This window comes from Paramisgurnus dabryanus, chromosome 19 (assembly GCF_030506205.2).
Source record: "Paramisgurnus dabryanus chromosome 19, PD_genome_1.1, whole genome shotgun sequence".
Taxonomy (NCBI): Eukaryota; Metazoa; Chordata; class Actinopteri; order Cypriniformes; family Cobitidae; genus Paramisgurnus; species Paramisgurnus dabryanus.
The window spans coordinates 6,844,018-6,861,121 of NC_133355.1; the positions used below are offsets into that span (position 1 = coordinate 6,844,018).

The following is a 17,104-nucleotide window of genomic DNA, read 5'->3' on the forward strand; positions in this document are numbered from 1 at the left end:
ATATTAAGAAAGCAGTGGTGGATAAAGAGGAAGAGTGTAAGAGCTGTTGGATGAGGCAGAAGAGTATTATGGAAAAGGTGGTAGATAAGGATGAGTATGTGCAAGGTGGTGGTAGAGGAGGAAGAGTATGAGGAGGGGGTGGTAAATGACAAAGAATAAGATTAAGAAGTTGGTGGATGAGTTTGATGAGGAGGAAGAGTATGAGGAAGAGCCCGGTTGCATAAAGCACCTTAAGTTTTTCCCTTAAGTATGACACTTAAGGGGTAAATTCCCCTTAACTGTAAGAGAATAAATAAAGTGTTTTGCATATAATACCTTAAATGGTTCTCTTAGGTAAAGGTAATCGTAAAGTGTTTCATGACAGCGACCCCGGTTTGTTGTTATAAAATGCTATTGTTGCCATGGAGACGCAACAAAAAAAAAACTTAAGGGTTTTTCTGCAACACCCTTAATTTTAAGGGAAACATAAGGGTGAACTTAAGGGAAAATTACACTTAAGGTGCTTTATGCAACCGGGCCCAGGACCCTAGCCTAGAGGAAAAGCAACTTGCCCGTTGATAAATAGGATATCCTCTGTGTTCTGGCACAGTTGCCAGTCATGTGAATGAAAGCCTGTGACTACCATGAAGATGGGATGCTGAGACAGAATGAATTTCTCATTGACTTTTCAGTTGCACATTTTTTACTTTTCATTTTGAATTTTCTTTGATATTAGGGATTTTGCAGTAGGACTGCTAAATATGCATACACATGCATGCGTTGCATACACAGACTTAAAACTGAGTAGTTGGAGTAGGCTACTTTAAGTAGGCTATACACTAGGTTTTGAGAAAGTGGGCAATAGTTTTTTTTTTTTAGCAATTATTTATTTATTTATTTATTGTTCGTTTGTTTGTCGGCCTAATGCGTAATTAGATAACCCTACATGTTTTATTTTTTTAGAGACTGCTGGTATAGCAACTAATGATGTTGCACTTCTCAGTATTGCCTATTTGCTGAAGGGCGGGATTTGTATAGCCTAGTCAGTGTTGGCAGTGCACTGGTAGAAGGATCGCTTGGGAGCTTAAGTTTTTGGATTTAGACGTGTTTTTATTAAAGCTAGGCTATTTTAAAACAATACTTTTTTCACTTGAAAAAACAAAACAAAAATGAGACACGTATTGATTTTGCTTCTTGGAGTTCATCTCAGCTATGCGAGTAAGTCGTTTATTCATCGTTTCCATTTGATTTCTGGGATTTTCTAAAATGCTTAACGACCTAAACAATGATTAAATCCAATTTCTGTAAATTTTCCCTTTTGATAAACACTTGCTGCTGACAGTCCTTTGTTTCGTGGATAAAGCATACGCTCATTTTAAGCGTTTTAGAAAGTCAACTACGACATGTTTATTATCTAACGTTATATTAATAAATGCCAATGCGACATAATGTTTTTAGTTATACAATATTAGGCACAGTTTTGAAGTAGCCTATACAGTACGTTTTTACTTGCGTTGTGTGTTTAGCGACACTTCGCAGTTTAGGCTACAATTAGTTTCGTTTCATACCTGAATAGGATTTTTTTGCCTAGAGACTGATGATGATGATTAATAGTTCGGGAAAGGCAGTTTAACGCTGTTAAATTCTGAAAAATAATAATAATAATTTTAACTGTATAACTTTTTTATATTTATTGCTGCTTGTTGTGGTTGAAATAGGATATGCAAAAAACTATTTTATTGTGGCTGGCTGGCAGCTAAACTAATAGCCTGGTATAGCTTATATTTTGTTTACAATACGGTTTCATTTGTTAACTTTAACTTCATAAATTAGCATGCACAAAAATAAACAACGTTTATACAGCATTTATCAAACTTAGTTCATTTTAATTTTCTCATTTACTAATATATTTTAAAATCAAAAGCTCTAGCCTATCTGTTGCCCTTTAATGCACAATGAACATGATCACTAAAACACAAACACTTAACAATTGTATTTGTAACCCTATCAAAGACCAACAAAGGCTGCAAAATCAGCAACATTATAAACACTGTTTAAACAATTAATGGTCAATGCCATTTCTTACATTTAAGGGCGGTTTCCCTGACAGGGTCCCTGACAAAAATATTTCCAGAGTAAAACATCAAAATGCACAGACCAAATCAAACTAACCATTGCATAACTCCTATTTTTACATTTGTGTAGTCTTTACCAATTCTGAATAAACATAACAGAATGACACATTCTAATGTTTTCATTCGTCTAAACCTTGAATTAATTAAATTTGAAGGTCTTTTTGGAAAATACACTAATTTAAATTCTCTCTTTTTCCATCATCTATGTTCACAGCGAGACACTCTCTGCAATACTTTGGCACTGGTGTATCTGGAGACAGTAACATTGCAGAGTATACTGAAGTTGGTCTGCTGGATGGTTGTGAATTCATGTACTTTGACAGCAACATAAAGAAAGCTGTGCCAAAGACAGAGTGGATTAAACGGAATGGAGCAGATTATTGGGACAGAGTGACCCAGATACTGATCGGCAACCATCAAGTGTCCAGAAACAACATTCAAGTGGTAAAAGAACGATTCAACCAGACAGGAGGTGTGTTGGTCAAGAACACACATATTCACACACAGCACAATCACATATAGCTGACTATTAACATTAACTTCATCCCACAATTACATGAGGTTTTTACTCTGTATCACAAGTTTTTTGAAAGACTGCCTATTTACAGTTAGAATCATGAATTTACATTTACATGTTAATCATTTAAAAAATAAGAGGAATTATAAAAAATAGAATTTTGTTTTTATTTTAGATAAACTTTTGAACAAAATGATTGCTGTCAATTGTTAATATTGTGTTAAATATTGTTTTTTTATCATTTAAGATGGGGACACATCTAATGATTTTCGCACAGATTATTACTGTAATTTGATTATAATGTCCGATCTTTTCCAGTTGTGCTCAGTCTTTGTTTACAATCACAGATAAAAACTAGATATTAAAGTTTGAAGACAAACTTTATGTTGGCTTGAAAAAGCGTAGCCTGAACGTTTAAAACGGTTTGACAGCAGTTTAGTTTAGTAGGCTATCTGGCTGTTAGTATGTTTAAGTATGAAGGTAGCATGATTTAGCATGATGCTAACATGATTAGCATGAAGCTAACATGAAGCTAACTTGATTACCATGAAGCTAGCATGAAGCTAACATGATTAACATGAAGATAACATGATGCTAGCATGATTAGCATGAAACTAGCATGATGATAACATGATTAGCATGAATCTAGGATGATGCTAGCATGATTAGCATGAAGCTAGCATGATGTTAGCATGATTAGCATGAAGTTAGCATGATGCTAGCATGATTAGCATAAAGCTAGCATGATGCTAGCATGATTAGCATAAAGTTAGCATGATGCTAGCATGATTAGCATAAAGCTAGCATGATGTTAGCATGATTAGCATAAAGCTAGCATGATGTTAACATGATTAGCATGATGGTAGCATGATTAGCATAATGGTAGCATGATTAGCATGATGTTAGCATGATGTTAGCATGATTAGCATGAAGCTAGCATGATTAGCCTGAAGCTAGCATGATGCTAGCAGGATTAGCATGAAGCTAGCATGATGTTAGCATGATTACCATGAAGTAAACATGAAACTAGTAAGATTAGCATGAAGCTAGCATGATGCTAGCATGATTAGCATGAAGCTAACATGATGTTAGCATGATTAGCATGAAGCTAGCATAATGCTAGCATGATTAGCATGAAGCTAGCATGATAAGCAGGAAGCTAGCATGATTAGCATTAAGCTAGCATGATGCTAGCATGATTAGCATGAAGCTAAGATGATTAGCATGAAGCTAGCATGATTAACATGAAGCTAACATAATGTTAGCATGATTAGCATGAAGCTAGCATGAGGCTAGCATGATTAACATGAAGTAAGCATGAGTTTAGCATGATTAGTATGAAGCTAGCATGATTTAACATGAAACTAGCATGATTAGCATGATGCTAGTATGATTAGCATGAAGCTAACATAATGTTAGCATGATTAGCATGAAGCTAGCATGAGGCTAGCATGTTTAACATGAAGTAAGCATGAGTTTAGCATGATTAGTATGAAGCTAGCATGATTTAACATGAAACTAGCATGATTAGCATGATGCTAGTATGATTAGCATGAAGCTAGCACTATTTAAAGTGCAGCTAACAAGATTTAACATGAAGTTAGCATGATTTAGCATAAAGTTAGTAAGATTTATTATGAAATTAGCATAAAGCTAGCATGAAACTAGCATGAAGCTAGTATGACTTAGCATGAAGCTAGCATGAAGCTAACATGGCCAAAAGACCCAACCCCCATGTCTCTATGATGTTCAGATCCAGAGATATAAGGCTTTGTTTATTATGTTGCTAGGGTGCTCATATTTGGTTGCTAGGGGCGTGGCTTAATGCCTTAATAAGAATCCTATTAAGACTGATTGGATGCCTGAGTAAAATGAGCCCACCCCTATGTCTCTATGACACTCTGGTGTAAAGATATCCATCTGGGCTTTTTATAATGGTAGTCTATGGGAGATGTTGCTAGGGTACCCAAAATTGTTGCTAGGGGCGTGGCTTAATAGATCTGGGGCGGTCCTAAGAGACTAATTGAATGACTGAGTAAAATGAACCCACCCCCATGTCTCTACGACACTCTAAAGTGAAGATATTCCATCTGGGACGCTTTTATTCCCTTATATGGGCATGTTTCCTGCCCCATTATAAGTCAATGGGAATTTTTGGGGGCCTCTTACACCCCAGGGGTACAGCTTACACCCCATTTTGATGTATGTTCTTACAGAGCCTGTCAGCCTCCTTAAATGTGGTAAGCCACAAGTTTCTACAAGTTTCTCACTTGCAGCTGTGACCCGTCAAAGTTTGTCTCCATGTTAAGTAAATGGGAGTTTTGGGGTGTTTGAGCGCCCTGTTTAGGAATTCGGAAGGTCCCATCAGTTAGAAAAGATATAGCACACTAAGTCAGACCAGTCTTAAGGTCCATGGAAAATTTGGTGCATGTAGCTTGAAAGCTCTAGGACGAGTTAAGGGCGATTTATAGTCGTGCGTAGGTCCTAGGGCGTAGCTACGGCGTAGGCTATCCGTAGCCTGTGCGTAGCTCTGCGTAGCCTGACGCGCACCTCACAAAATTTCTAACAGCGCGTCGGCTCTACGCGGACCGTAAGCGCTGTGATTGGTCCACCAGAACCCCTCCCGTCAGGTAAAAAAACTGCGTCATAGGTATTTCCGTTTCAGACGGTGAAAACAAAGATGAGCCAAGTTGAGGAGTGATTTAACTCAAACTGCAACATAAGTCGCTGTTTATTTACTTCCATCATTGCTGGTCTTCTCAAATTATACACAACAAGTTGCTATTTCTTCTTCGTTTGTGGGTTAAATTGCTTAGCTTCTTCTTCTGTGACGACTTCTGCTGCTACTGTGGTTACACCCGTGATTACTGCCAACCAGCGGTTTCGCGTGTGTTTGCACGTCGACGCGGACGGCGACGCACAAGTATAAATGAAAAACCTACGCCGTCGCTGCTACGCCGTAGGACCTACGCACGACTATAAATCGCCCTTTAGTGTCAGAAATTTTGGGGTGCTAAGAAGAATAATAATAAGTTTAATAGCAATAACAATATATTGGCTTTTTCAAAGCCAACATAATAATTTATGCAAGAAACATTTTTTATGTGTGTCGAGTCCAATCTTAGAATGTTTTATCAAGTTGTTAGGTGTGTCCTCAGCTTTAGTAAGCTCTTCAGAAGATACATAAAATATTTACATATGTAAACTGGGTTATTTTGTTAGTTCAGTTAACCTTGTGTCTTGTGAACTATATGTAATCGCCTGTATGTGAAATAAGTTAAGGCCAACTTTCTACAATGTTAACCTGAGGTACTATCTATGTGAACAGACCTTTATGTGTGCCATCTAAAGGTATAAAAGGCAGTTTTGGAGAGGCTAGTCATAGAAATCTATCTTTGAAAGCATAAGATCCCACCTCCATTCAGAGCGCACTACAATTAGGCAGAAATGTTTATCACATGATCAAAGATTACATGTTAACAGCAGAAGAGGAAGCTGAACACATTTTATACTTCTCTGTGTCTCTGTTTATTAATCAGGTGTGCACACAATCCAGTTTTTGTACGGCTGTGAATTGGATGATGAGACTGGAGCTACAGATGGATTCATGCAGCATGGATATGATGGAGAGGATTTTCTGTCTCTGGATTTGAAGGAGCTGAGATGGATTTCACCGATTCAACAGGGAGTCATCACAACACAAAAGTGGAACAATAACAGAGCCCTGCTTGAGAATAATAAACAGTACTTCACCACTGAATGTGTTGATTGGATGAAGAAGTACCTGCAGTATGAAAAAGACATCCATGAGAAACTAGGTGAACATAATTTCTTATCAAATACTTTTCACAACAGATCATTTTTGTGTGAAACAAAGCAAAAAAACTTCACTAGAAGTTATTGTTTAAAGACATTAAATCTTTTACATTTGCTACTGTTGTATAGCCTGGCTGCGTCCTCTTACGCACTTCCGCTCAATTTCATTTTCCTTCAGTACTATGTCTGGGATTTCGGTCTATTCTAGCGTTTCGAGAAATCAAATTTTTGTAGGACCAATCAGCGAACAGAGGGAGTGGCTGAGAACGATGACGTTGATGTTGTGCGTCAGTCCTTAGTGTCAAATATACATTTAGATTCTTAAATTCGGTGAACAAAACCTGCATCTCTCGTTGACAGACATCTTTTCCTGAACAATCCTCTGATCATTCGGACTTGTTGTTTTCGTCCGGTTTGGGCGCATGATATACGTCACGACCACACGTTAGCGATTGGCAATGGCAGATCCTGAGTGACTCTGGCCAGATCCAATAGTGTTGAACTTTAACAGAGAACCCGCCTACAAGGAAGTAAACGTTTCTCAATGGAGAGAGGCCAGACTCTCTGTACAAATGAAATGTACGAGAGTCTGGTAGAACCAGGCTAACTGTTGTAGGGACAGTATATTTTTGTTTAGATGTAATCACTAGTTCTGCTGTTATATTATTCAAATTAATTTTAGTATTCTACAGTATGCTGTACAGATCATGTTTTTGGTCAGTGAAAAGATAAAGCAGAATGATTTCATTCTAGTTTAGGCAAGTCTCTACTGCCAGATATTATGCAGACAAGCACTGTTTATCCTTGCATTTTCACCCCAATTTGTTACACTTGCTTAAAGGAGCATTTCACTCATAGAAACATTAATCTTTATTGAAAGTGCATCATATTTGTAGTCGAAATGTAACATACATTTCGAATTTGGTGCCTATTTGACCGAGAAAAGGGGTGTTTGTAGTCTCACCCTCTCAACAAAGATATTGGACTTCCTGCTTTCAATGATGCAAAATTATGATTTTCACATCATTGAAAGAAGGAAGTGCAACACTGAAATCTGTATTTCTCCTGTCTCAGTGGCAACTGAGGAAATGATGCATGACCATTCAAAAACATGACTGGGGTTCTAACTATACAAAGATTAATGCAAATGGGTGAAGTGTCCCTTTAACTATTAAACTTTATAAGGCATTAGTCAATAACCTCAATAAATAGAAAGATTTATAATAAAGTAGTGGTGGTTTAAGTTCTAATCTCTCTTTGTCTTTACAGTTTCTCCTGAGGTTTCTCTCATCCAGAAGGATTCCTCTTCTCCACTAATCTGTCATGCTACAGGTTTCTACCCCTGTAAAGTAACTATCACCTGGCTGAAAAATGATCAAGAGCATGATGAGGATGTGGATCTTGGTGAACTTGTTCCTAATGAAGATGGAACTTATCAGAAATCAAGCACACTTAAAGTTAAACCTGATGAGCTGAATAACAACAAGTTCAGATGTGTGGTTGAACATCAGGGCAAGAAAGTGACAAAAGATAAGATCAGAACAAACAATGGTAAGAGAGATTAAATGAGTGGCTCCGAATATAACAGTGTGCTTTAGAAATCACAATATTTTTTAATCTGTTGCAAAGTTCTGTACTGTATCTTTACTGGCTAGTGGCATTGTCTGACATTAATCTGATACATTGTTTTCAAACAGGAGATTCTGTTGGCATTATCGTTGGTGTTGTTGCTGCTGTTGTCCTGTTACTTGTTGCTGGTATTGCTGGACTTAAGTTCTATCAAAAAAAGAAAGGTGAAAACAGACACTTTAAACTTTTTGAATATACTCACTGTTCTGGTCACTTCATACATTTCTGGGCTGCTCTAATTGTATCTTGGCTTCTCGTATGGTATAAGTAAATACAGTTTTAATGTCTAAAATCAATAGTACTATTAGAAGTTTTAAACTATTACTGCACTATTAATTTGACATTGTTGATTTAAATCACTGACTTGTTGAACTTATTTTCTCTGATTGTTTTTGTTCTTTAGGCTTTAAACCTGTCAACAGTAAGTGCCTCTGTCTGTGTATCTCTCAAATACATGCATTTTATAAGCATAAAAAGTAGAATTAGGATTGTTAAATGAACAACCTGATTTGTATTTTTCATTTTTTTGTTGTAGCCTCTGATGGTGGATCTAACAGCTCTAGCAGTCAGATAGGACCATAAAGATATGATGTAAGTGTGTGATTATTTCTCAGTCAATGCAAATGTCTCATTCAAGTGCAATGAATATAACATTTGTTTCTTCTGCCATATTAGGTCACACTGGACAATTAAGAGATTAAGAGACCTGCTGTCAGTCATGTTTCACTCTTCTTACACACATACATTTACTTAGCACAGACGTCTATTGTTTTAATATACATAATTATAAAAACTATACAGAAAACTGTCTCCAAAAAGAAGCTTTGTGGGCTCAGCTTATTTGTGGGTACAAATTTGACCAACAAAATGATGTTTAGTTGTGTACATCTCAGATTTTCTCTGTCTCCTTCTCACACACACACATAACAGGGTTTTTTGAGTACATTTATGTTTCTGTAATGGGATTATTCTACAATCTTTTCTAACTGAATGTAAACATTGATTGGATGTATACTATTTAATAATGAGTTAAATATTATAGAAATTAGAGATTGATGTTAAAACTTTTGTTACTTTATGTTTAGTACTAAGCAGTAGAAAGGAACTCATTTGTGTTAAACATTTCACTTTTTGAAGATCATGATCCCTATGTGTTTTACGTCTGTTTTACCTCACAGACAATAAATCTAAACAATTTTAGATATAAATATAGTTTGTGTGATTTCATAGGACACCTGCTTACAGTAGTAGTAGGGTATAAATAATTCTAATGCCTGGTTTTGTTCTTGTGTCGGGCCTTAAAACTTATTTTAATAGTTTGGGATGTGACGCTATGTAAGAGCTGCTTTCCTTTATTGTTTTATGGTGCCTTGATGTCTTTCTGCTGTGGTGTTGACTGTTTGTTATGTATTCTGTCTGTGTACAGGACTTTGATGAACACTTGTTGTTTTAAAAAAAAGTGCTTTATAAATAAACTGTCTTTGACTTTGTGAAATCTCTTTATGTTAGTTGTCACTTATTAGAGACAAAAAACCTTGTATAATATGAGGCACTTATATAAAGAGGAAAGTAATTACTCATAGAAAATAATCACTCTTGGTGATTTGAATGTAACATCGCCTCTAAACACTTACACGTAACACTTTACAATAAGGTTGTATTTGTTAACATTACTTAATGCATTAGCTAACATTTACTAACAATGAACAATACTTCTACAGCGTTTATTAATCTTAGTTCATGTGAATTTCAGCATTTACTAATACATTATTATTAAAATGAAAAGTTTTAACTGTTAACATTAGTTAATACAACATGAACATGAACAATTGCTACAAAACTGGAATTAACAAAGAATAATACATGCTAATAAACTATTTTGCTCATTGTTAGTTCATGTTAACTAATGCATTTACTACTATTAACAAATACAACCTTATTGTAAAGATCCTTTGACAGTTTATCCATGTTTTGCTATTATCATCCACTTTATTCATATTTACTGTTGACTTACACTATTATGCTGAATGTTTTATACATGATCAACAATGAATATCAATGTTGATCATGGCACATAGTGGCAATAATATGAAATGCAATCACACAAAAACCAAATGTAATGGTTTTATTTTTGGCATTTGCACAATTATTATTACAATCTTTAAGATGCAAAAAAAATTGCCAACATACACACAAACAAATCAGGGACCACATAAGTCTATTGAATTTATATACAGCTTATTTTAATAACACACACCGTCACAGAAAAGGTTTTTTTTTTTAGAATTGAAAAAAGTTATTTCAAGTATAATTTTCACAAATAAGTTATTCCCAAAAGTTTTTAATTTCTGGGGACCATCATCTGTCTCATTTGTTCCTAAAGTGTAGTTTAAAGAAAAACAATGAACTATCTGTTGGATAAGGAAAAACAAAACCTCCAGACTGAGAAGACATTGGGTGACATCACCTCCAAGACCAGGTTTACTTCTCCTTCTACAAAAGAGAAAGAGACGCACAATAAATATACAGATGACTTACATATGTCTACTAAAGGCATCTCATATTAAACTTTTGACAGTAAAGTTTATAATATTACAAACAGTATATTACCTTTTCATTTAATTCAGTCCCAGTGGAGTCTACAAAAACAGTTTACATTCTTATGTCAATATAACTGTAATGATAGCTTTTGTGATGCTAAATAATTGGGTATTATAGAGATCATACTGATCAAACTCACCAGAAGAACTGAATGTCCAGTACAAAACCTTTATGACTCCATAAAGCACAAGAGCAACAGCGACCATTGCCATTGAGTCTTCAATAGATGGAGCACTAACACCTGATATAAACACAATATAAACACTCACACCTGATATCAATACAATAACCTAAATATTAATACAAATCTTAAACATATATTTAGCATTTTAGTCTTTCCAAGAAAAGTATTACCATCTTTCCATGGCATGACTCACCAATCACATTGAGTGTTGCACTTGATCGCCTCATTTCTCCATGATGTTTGGCTACACAGGTGACCTCACCACCACGTCCGAGCCTCAGTTTCCCTGTGTCCAACTCCAGCCGGGTGCTCTGACTGAAGGTCCCATCAGATGCCTGTCTGTGACCCGTCACACTCCCCTGACCCAGAGATCGAGACTTCCCATCGGCACCAGTAAACTCCCAGCTCAGCTCCAGTATGTGAGGAGCAAAACCAGACGCCTCACACTGAGCCACCACCACCTGCCCAGGTACAAGCAGAGGAAGAGGAGACGGGTAGATGGAGAGAGATGGAGGCTCTAAAAAGACACAAGAAAAAGGAAAGACACAGTGGTTACACTTCTATATGTCTTTATATTCTATATATAACAAATGTTGACTGTATAAACTAGTCTAAGATGACAATGCATATAAAATGAATTTAATCAATTAGTCAGCTACAGAATTAGCTATTATGGTTTATACAAATATGACAATGATATGAAATAGACAATAGACAGTCAATCTCATACCGACAATCTCCAGGTCCACAGCTACCTGTGCCAGCAGGTGTGGTAGATAAACTGTACAGATGTAAGTTCCTGAATGTCTCACTTGAGCCTCTTCTAAGATCAGAGATGCATTGCCTGTCTCATAGAGAGCTGGGATGTCAATATTTGCTCCTGTCTCTGATGTCTCAGAAAACCGATCGTTCTTGCCATCATAAGCAACAATCAGCCGTCCTTCACCCCGAAACTGATAACGCCACTCAATAGAGAAACCAGAGCCATGAAGTGGAGATGATGGGTCTACCCAAAACCCACAGTCCAGAAGAACCTCCTCACCCAGTCTAGAGCGGACTGATGGGGTTTTACTGGAGACACTGAGAATTACTTTAGAAAGAGACAGAAAAACAATACAAGTAAGGAAGGAAAAAAGACAAATAAACATAGCTTATCAGATATATCAGGGAAAAAGGAAAACAAAGTTAAAGTTATTTCTTAAATCCATTATTTGTAGCTATTGTATTTTTGAATGTAAGCTACAACAACACATCAATAAATGTAAATGAACACACTTAATTAATACAAACTTCACTGATCAACTTTTAAAAGGTTTAATACTGTAAATACATAATCTATTACTTTAGCAAAATATAAAAACTTAGGCTATGTACCATTTGGCTCTTTAGAAGTTAAGGGTGCTCGCATAATATTGGATAATGTCAGCTGCTCATCAAGTCCTTGTGCTGCCACTGAGAACCAATCAGCTTGCAGGTAGATGGGACTTTGGGCGGAGTCAGTCAAAGCAGATGCCCATCTTACCATAGAGGCGTGAGGCATGAAAGGATTTATCTCACATTTGGGTTTATTCACAGAACCTTTGGCTGGATTCAGGGCTGAACTACAGAACGTGCCGGCTGGATCTAAATTGAATGACAATTTATGCATTACATAGTTTGTTGTGCAAACAAAACACTCTAGTCTAGAGCAGTGATTCTCAACTCCAGTCCTCGGGACCTGCTGCTCTGCACATTTTGGATGTCTCTCATATCTGACACACTCAGTTCAGTTCATGGAATCTATCCTAACGAGCTGATGATCTGAATCAGGTGTGTTAAATAAGGGAGACATCCAAAATGTGCAGAGCAGTGGGTCCCAAGGACTGGAGTTGAGAACCACTGGTCTAGAGCATCATCTTGGATTTTAGGGCTGTCAGGTTCAGTTACAGCAACTACTAAGCTGTAATATTATATAGTTAACAAATCATCACACATCTTTCTTTTTTTTCATTTTTCATTTTCATTTTTCACATCTTAAAAGTCTTAAGACTGACCTGTCACATAGTAAATTCTGGATGGGCTGATATCTGCTGGAGGATGAAGATCATTTATTGTATCTTCACTGTAGGCTTCAGTTGTGATGAACATTAGAGATTTCTCTTGACTCATTGGTACTGACAGACCCCCTCCATGACCCGGCTTCTCTTGAACAAACCAACACTCCAGAACCGGACATCCAGAACCTGAGACTGAAAGATAGGAGAGGTGCGACTTAGCCACACTCTTGCACTGTCTATCGCTGAGCAATACTAGAAAATAGTTGCAGCACAAACTTTAAATACGATCATATACGAGACGCAAATTACAGTAAATTCAGTTACAGCTGTTTGAAGCGGTTTAAAATAAATTAAACAATTAACTTACCTCCAAAAACCAATGTAAATGCGAAGATGGACAACTTATAAATAGTCGAAAAAGACATTCTTGCTTTATTAAATGATGCAGGTTACCGTGTCCAGTTTATTAAACACACGACGGAGTTTGCCCAAAACATTAGTGCAGCGCTTTTAGCGTTTTGGTTTCTGTTTTGTGTGACGCATGCGCAAATGACGGATCGATTAGCGATTATGTTTCGTGCCATTTCGAAAAGGTGCACAGTCTACTGGTAACACACAGTTATTGTAACAAAGAGGGGGAATTGCCTCTAAGGATAAAAACGGAGACACAACATACCAACATACAGTATGCGTGTTGTTGTTTTTCTATCATTAGTCTGCACAAGGTGGCGCTCTACGCCAATAAACCGTACTCCTTGGATATTTTGTCACGTGGTTTCAGGGAACCGAGACATTACCGAGTGCATTAGGGACACGGGAAAAAGCATTTTATCATCATCTCTTGTAATGTGATTACAGCAGATACGCCAAGCTGTATGGCCAGTGTTAGTTGGCATTGTTTATTTGCATGTATGTTTTTTTAAGGATATATATTATTTATTTAAAACTTTCAGAGGTTGGACAAAATTTATTTACTCATTGCTATATAAGGTTATTTCTGTGGGCTACTGTAAAAATGTTCTGATTTTAATTTGTTTATCATATATATTGTCTAGGTTGCATGCAATTATAAAACAAGTTGTGTCCGTGTTTAGTTTAAGAAATTTGTGAAATGGGTGACTCGTCACGCTAGGGACATGGGAGCCTGTTTAGCGGTAGGGTGCCAGTCTTGGACTGACGGCCATCATTTAAACTTTTTGACCGCTTGGATAGCCACTAGTAGTCTGACCACCAATTAGTTAGGGCTAATCAGTCTTAGATGTGTTTAATGTAAATTATTTTCAGTTTTTCTACACATATTTAAGTAAAATCATTTTCAGCATAAATTGTGTCGAAAAGTGTTAGGATAGAGTTGGTTTAATAATCTAAATTTATAATCTAAATCTTGATAAAACTATGGGGATATTTAAATTTTAAAATACGTATACAAGAATGTATTGAAACTGCCTGATAGACGTAAACACTTGGCACACTACGTTCAGTTTGGTGATAGTCAGTTAAGGGTTTTCAGGCTTTTGTTCAGTTTGACCATTAGCTCTCCTATCATAATTATAATTAGTAAAAATTGAGTTATGCAGATCTCTATTTAATTCTCACTAGTAGAAAATCAATTACGATGATAATGCTGGGAACATTTTACTGTCACATTTCATCTAGCCACTTAGTTAATGTGGGAATTTAGAGAAATGTAACCTATCGTTGACAAAACACTTTAGCCAATTTAATCTAAGGATAATTTCTGAAACAAAGTCCCTGCAATATCACAGTCCATATGGAAAAAATAAATAAATTTATGTTAACAGATAAATGAAAAATTGCATTTTTAAGTGAGCAGAATTTTCTATTCTGGGACGTCAGTGTTTTATGTTCTTTCAACCTACCGTGGTTGTCTTACTGTAGTACCAAGTGATGCGCTAGGTATACTAAATTCCTATTGGCTTGTAAAATGAGCTTTAGAAACTCAGGCGAGTCACTTACGACGCGTTCAGTCCCGTGATAAGTCTTTAGAACAGTTAAAAAAATTCAAGCTTAAACCTAACATTAAGGTTAGCATCATTCTGGATTAAATTAAGATGAGGATCTTGTTGGTCTTGGGGTTCGTGTTTGTCATTAAGGAGTCGGACGCTGGTGAGAATCTCTTTTAGGCTATCTGATGCATCTAGTTTTACTTTTTTTTAAACGTAACCAAAATTATATAAAATATTAGGGTAATTTGGCTTCCCATAAATGGCTAGTTGATCGGTGATCTTAAGGCAAATTCACACTGAAAATAGCATTTATTATTTTTTCTTGTAACCTGGTAACAGCAGATACCCAAACAATTCATACAACTATTGTAGTTTTATGCTTGTTTACATAACATTTTTTTATTTAACAAATGTATTTGTTGAAGGTTATGAATTAATTTTGAATTTATTTGTAAATAAAGTTCTATTCATTTCTGTTACAAAGATTATTTCTGTTTTCCAAGTAAGAAATGTAGGGCCCTGTAATGGGGTGGTGTTGTGGCACTAAGTCCTCTATGGTAAACCATAACCTTGTTGTATTTGGGTCCCATGAATTTATTGAAGACTCTCTTCTGGGTCCTATTATTTTACTGCCAAAACCATATTTTGTCCAACCATTTCCAGTATAATGTGAAAATGGATTTATAAGTGAGCAGAACTTTCTATTCTGAACATAATAACGAGCTCTAACCTCAGACAGTGTTTAATGTTTTCTCTTTCTATCAACCTTCCGTGGTTGTCTTACTGTAGTACCAAGTGATGCGCTAGGTGTACTAAATCCCTATTGGCTCGTAAAATGAGCTTTTGAAACTCAGCACAGTCACCGACGCGTGTTCAGTCTTTAGTTAAAAAAAATAAAACTTGTTAAAACCTAAATATAAAAAATTAGCATCATTCTGGATTAAATAAAGATGAGGATCACGTTGGTTTCTGTCTTCGGGTTCGTGTTTGTCATTTCGGACGCTGGTGAGAATCTTCTCGTTTTGTATTCTAGTTTTAATTTTTAATTTTTAATTAAAACCAACATTATAGACAGACAGATAGACTTTATGGTAACACTTTATTTTACGACCCGCAAAGTACCGCGTAATTAAACCGAATTTACAGCGTACCTATTTGTAACAACAGAGTACCTAGTCTACAGTACGTACTTGTAGTTATAAGGGAACAATATTTTAAGTTTGGGGTAAAAAGGGGGTAAGAATATATGGAAAATTATTCTCTAAGTATTTTATAACTACAGGGTACCTATTGTAATATTACGTGGTATGTATGACTTACGTCTATATGTATATGGTCTAGTAATATGTTTTTTTTTTCATATATGCTACTTACCTGATGAAGTGTATTGTATAGCCTACAGTTGATGTCTACAAGCCACGTCGGCAAATAAAATATAACAGCACAATAAAAATAATAGCAGCTTGTACCTCTTTGATCTGTATATGTATAAAGGAGTTACCAGGTAACTCTTATATTTGCGGGCTGTAAATTAAAGTGGGGCTTATTCCCCGCTTGTTCTGTGTATTTACCAGGTAACTCTCATATTTGCGGGCTGTAAACAAAAGTGGTGCTTTGTTATTTTTTTTTTATTATTAAATCTTTATTAAGGACACAAAATCCTGGTCCATAGTATTAAAAAGAAAAGCTTACAAAACAAGTATAAGAATTTACACAAAAATAGAAAAATAGAAAAATACTATACATTATTTATATAATAATTAACATATAAAGAGGAGCGCCAGTGCTTCCAAATTCTTGAAGTAAACCTGATCGAACTTCGGACATACCAGGGCTTGAACAATACAGTTTGATTGATTCTGAATTCTACACATAAATGTATAGATACAATGTCTAATGTTAGCTGCACAAGATCTTATACCACTGTTAGCAAACATCTCACTCGCACTGTTGTTCCGCGGTTCTTTCAATAGCATTCTAAAGGAATCATTATATGCCACCACCAAAGCCTGCATGCTCTTCTTTTTGTAGTTGCGCCAGAGGTGCGCAGCATACAAAGGCGAGCAAAAGCTTTTAAATAATACAGTTTTGACATTAGTGGAGCACATGTGAAACTTACGTGCCAAGACATTAGCCTGACCATACAGCTTACATCTCTGCCTGAACAAGTCTCTGTCATCCGTGAGATCATTTACAATATAGTGTCCCAGGTATTTAACCTCATCTGTTTCCTTTAAAAT

At 36.1% G+C, this 17,104-nt stretch overlaps 2 protein-coding genes across 2 annotated transcripts in view; one reads left to right on the forward strand and one right to left on the reverse strand.

The window, feature by feature from the left end:
• The first annotated feature begins 1,011 nt into the window (after window positions 1-1,011).
• LOC135773399 (uncharacterized) overlaps window positions 1,012-17,104 on the forward strand; it is a 36,012-nt gene continuing 19,919 nt past the window's right edge. Inside the window, exons 1-9 of the mRNA XM_065282957.2 lie at window positions 1,012-1,197; window positions 2,329-2,586; window positions 6,171-6,449; window positions 7,717-7,998; window positions 8,145-8,240; window positions 8,480-8,497; window positions 8,612-8,656; window positions 11,114-11,355; window positions 14,970-15,024. Coding sequence (XP_065139029.1) covers window positions 1,149-1,197; window positions 2,329-2,586; window positions 6,171-6,449; window positions 7,717-7,998; window positions 8,145-8,240; window positions 8,480-8,497; window positions 8,612-8,656; window positions 11,114-11,355; window positions 14,970-15,024 — 1,324 coding nt within the window. The 5' untranslated portion in view covers window positions 1,012-1,148. The remainder of the gene's footprint in view (window positions 1,198-2,328; window positions 2,587-6,170; window positions 6,450-7,716; window positions 7,999-8,144; window positions 8,241-8,479; window positions 8,498-8,611; window positions 8,657-11,113; window positions 11,356-14,969; window positions 15,025-17,104) is intronic.
• On the reverse strand, window positions 10,187-13,411 carry tapbp.1 (TAP binding protein (tapasin), tandem duplicate 1). Its single transcript, XM_065286723.2, has 8 exons — window positions 13,265-13,411; window positions 12,895-13,089; window positions 12,236-12,484; window positions 11,592-11,951; window positions 11,055-11,378; window positions 10,817-10,918; window positions 10,687-10,715; window positions 10,187-10,569 (listed from the first exon to the last, which is right to left on the reverse strand). The coding sequence occupies exons 1-8, from the start codon at window positions 13,320-13,322 to the stop codon at window positions 10,558-10,560; spliced, it is 1,329 nt and encodes a 442-aa protein (XP_065142795.1). The 5' UTR covers window positions 13,323-13,411; the 3' UTR covers window positions 10,187-10,557.

Coding starts and splice junctions, on each gene's coding strand:
- tapbp.1 (XM_065286723.2), bottom strand. CDS start 13,322: ATGTCTTTTTCGACTATTTATAAGTTGTCCATCTTCGCATTTACATTG. Junction 13,090..13,264: donor ATTTACATTGGTTTTTGGAG/GTAAGTTAATTG, acceptor CCTATCTTTCAG/TCTCAGGTTCTGGATGTCCG. Junction 10,919..11,054: donor TGCAACACTCAATGTGATTG/GTGAGTCATGCC, acceptor TGTTTATATCAG/GTGTTAGTGCTCCATCTATT.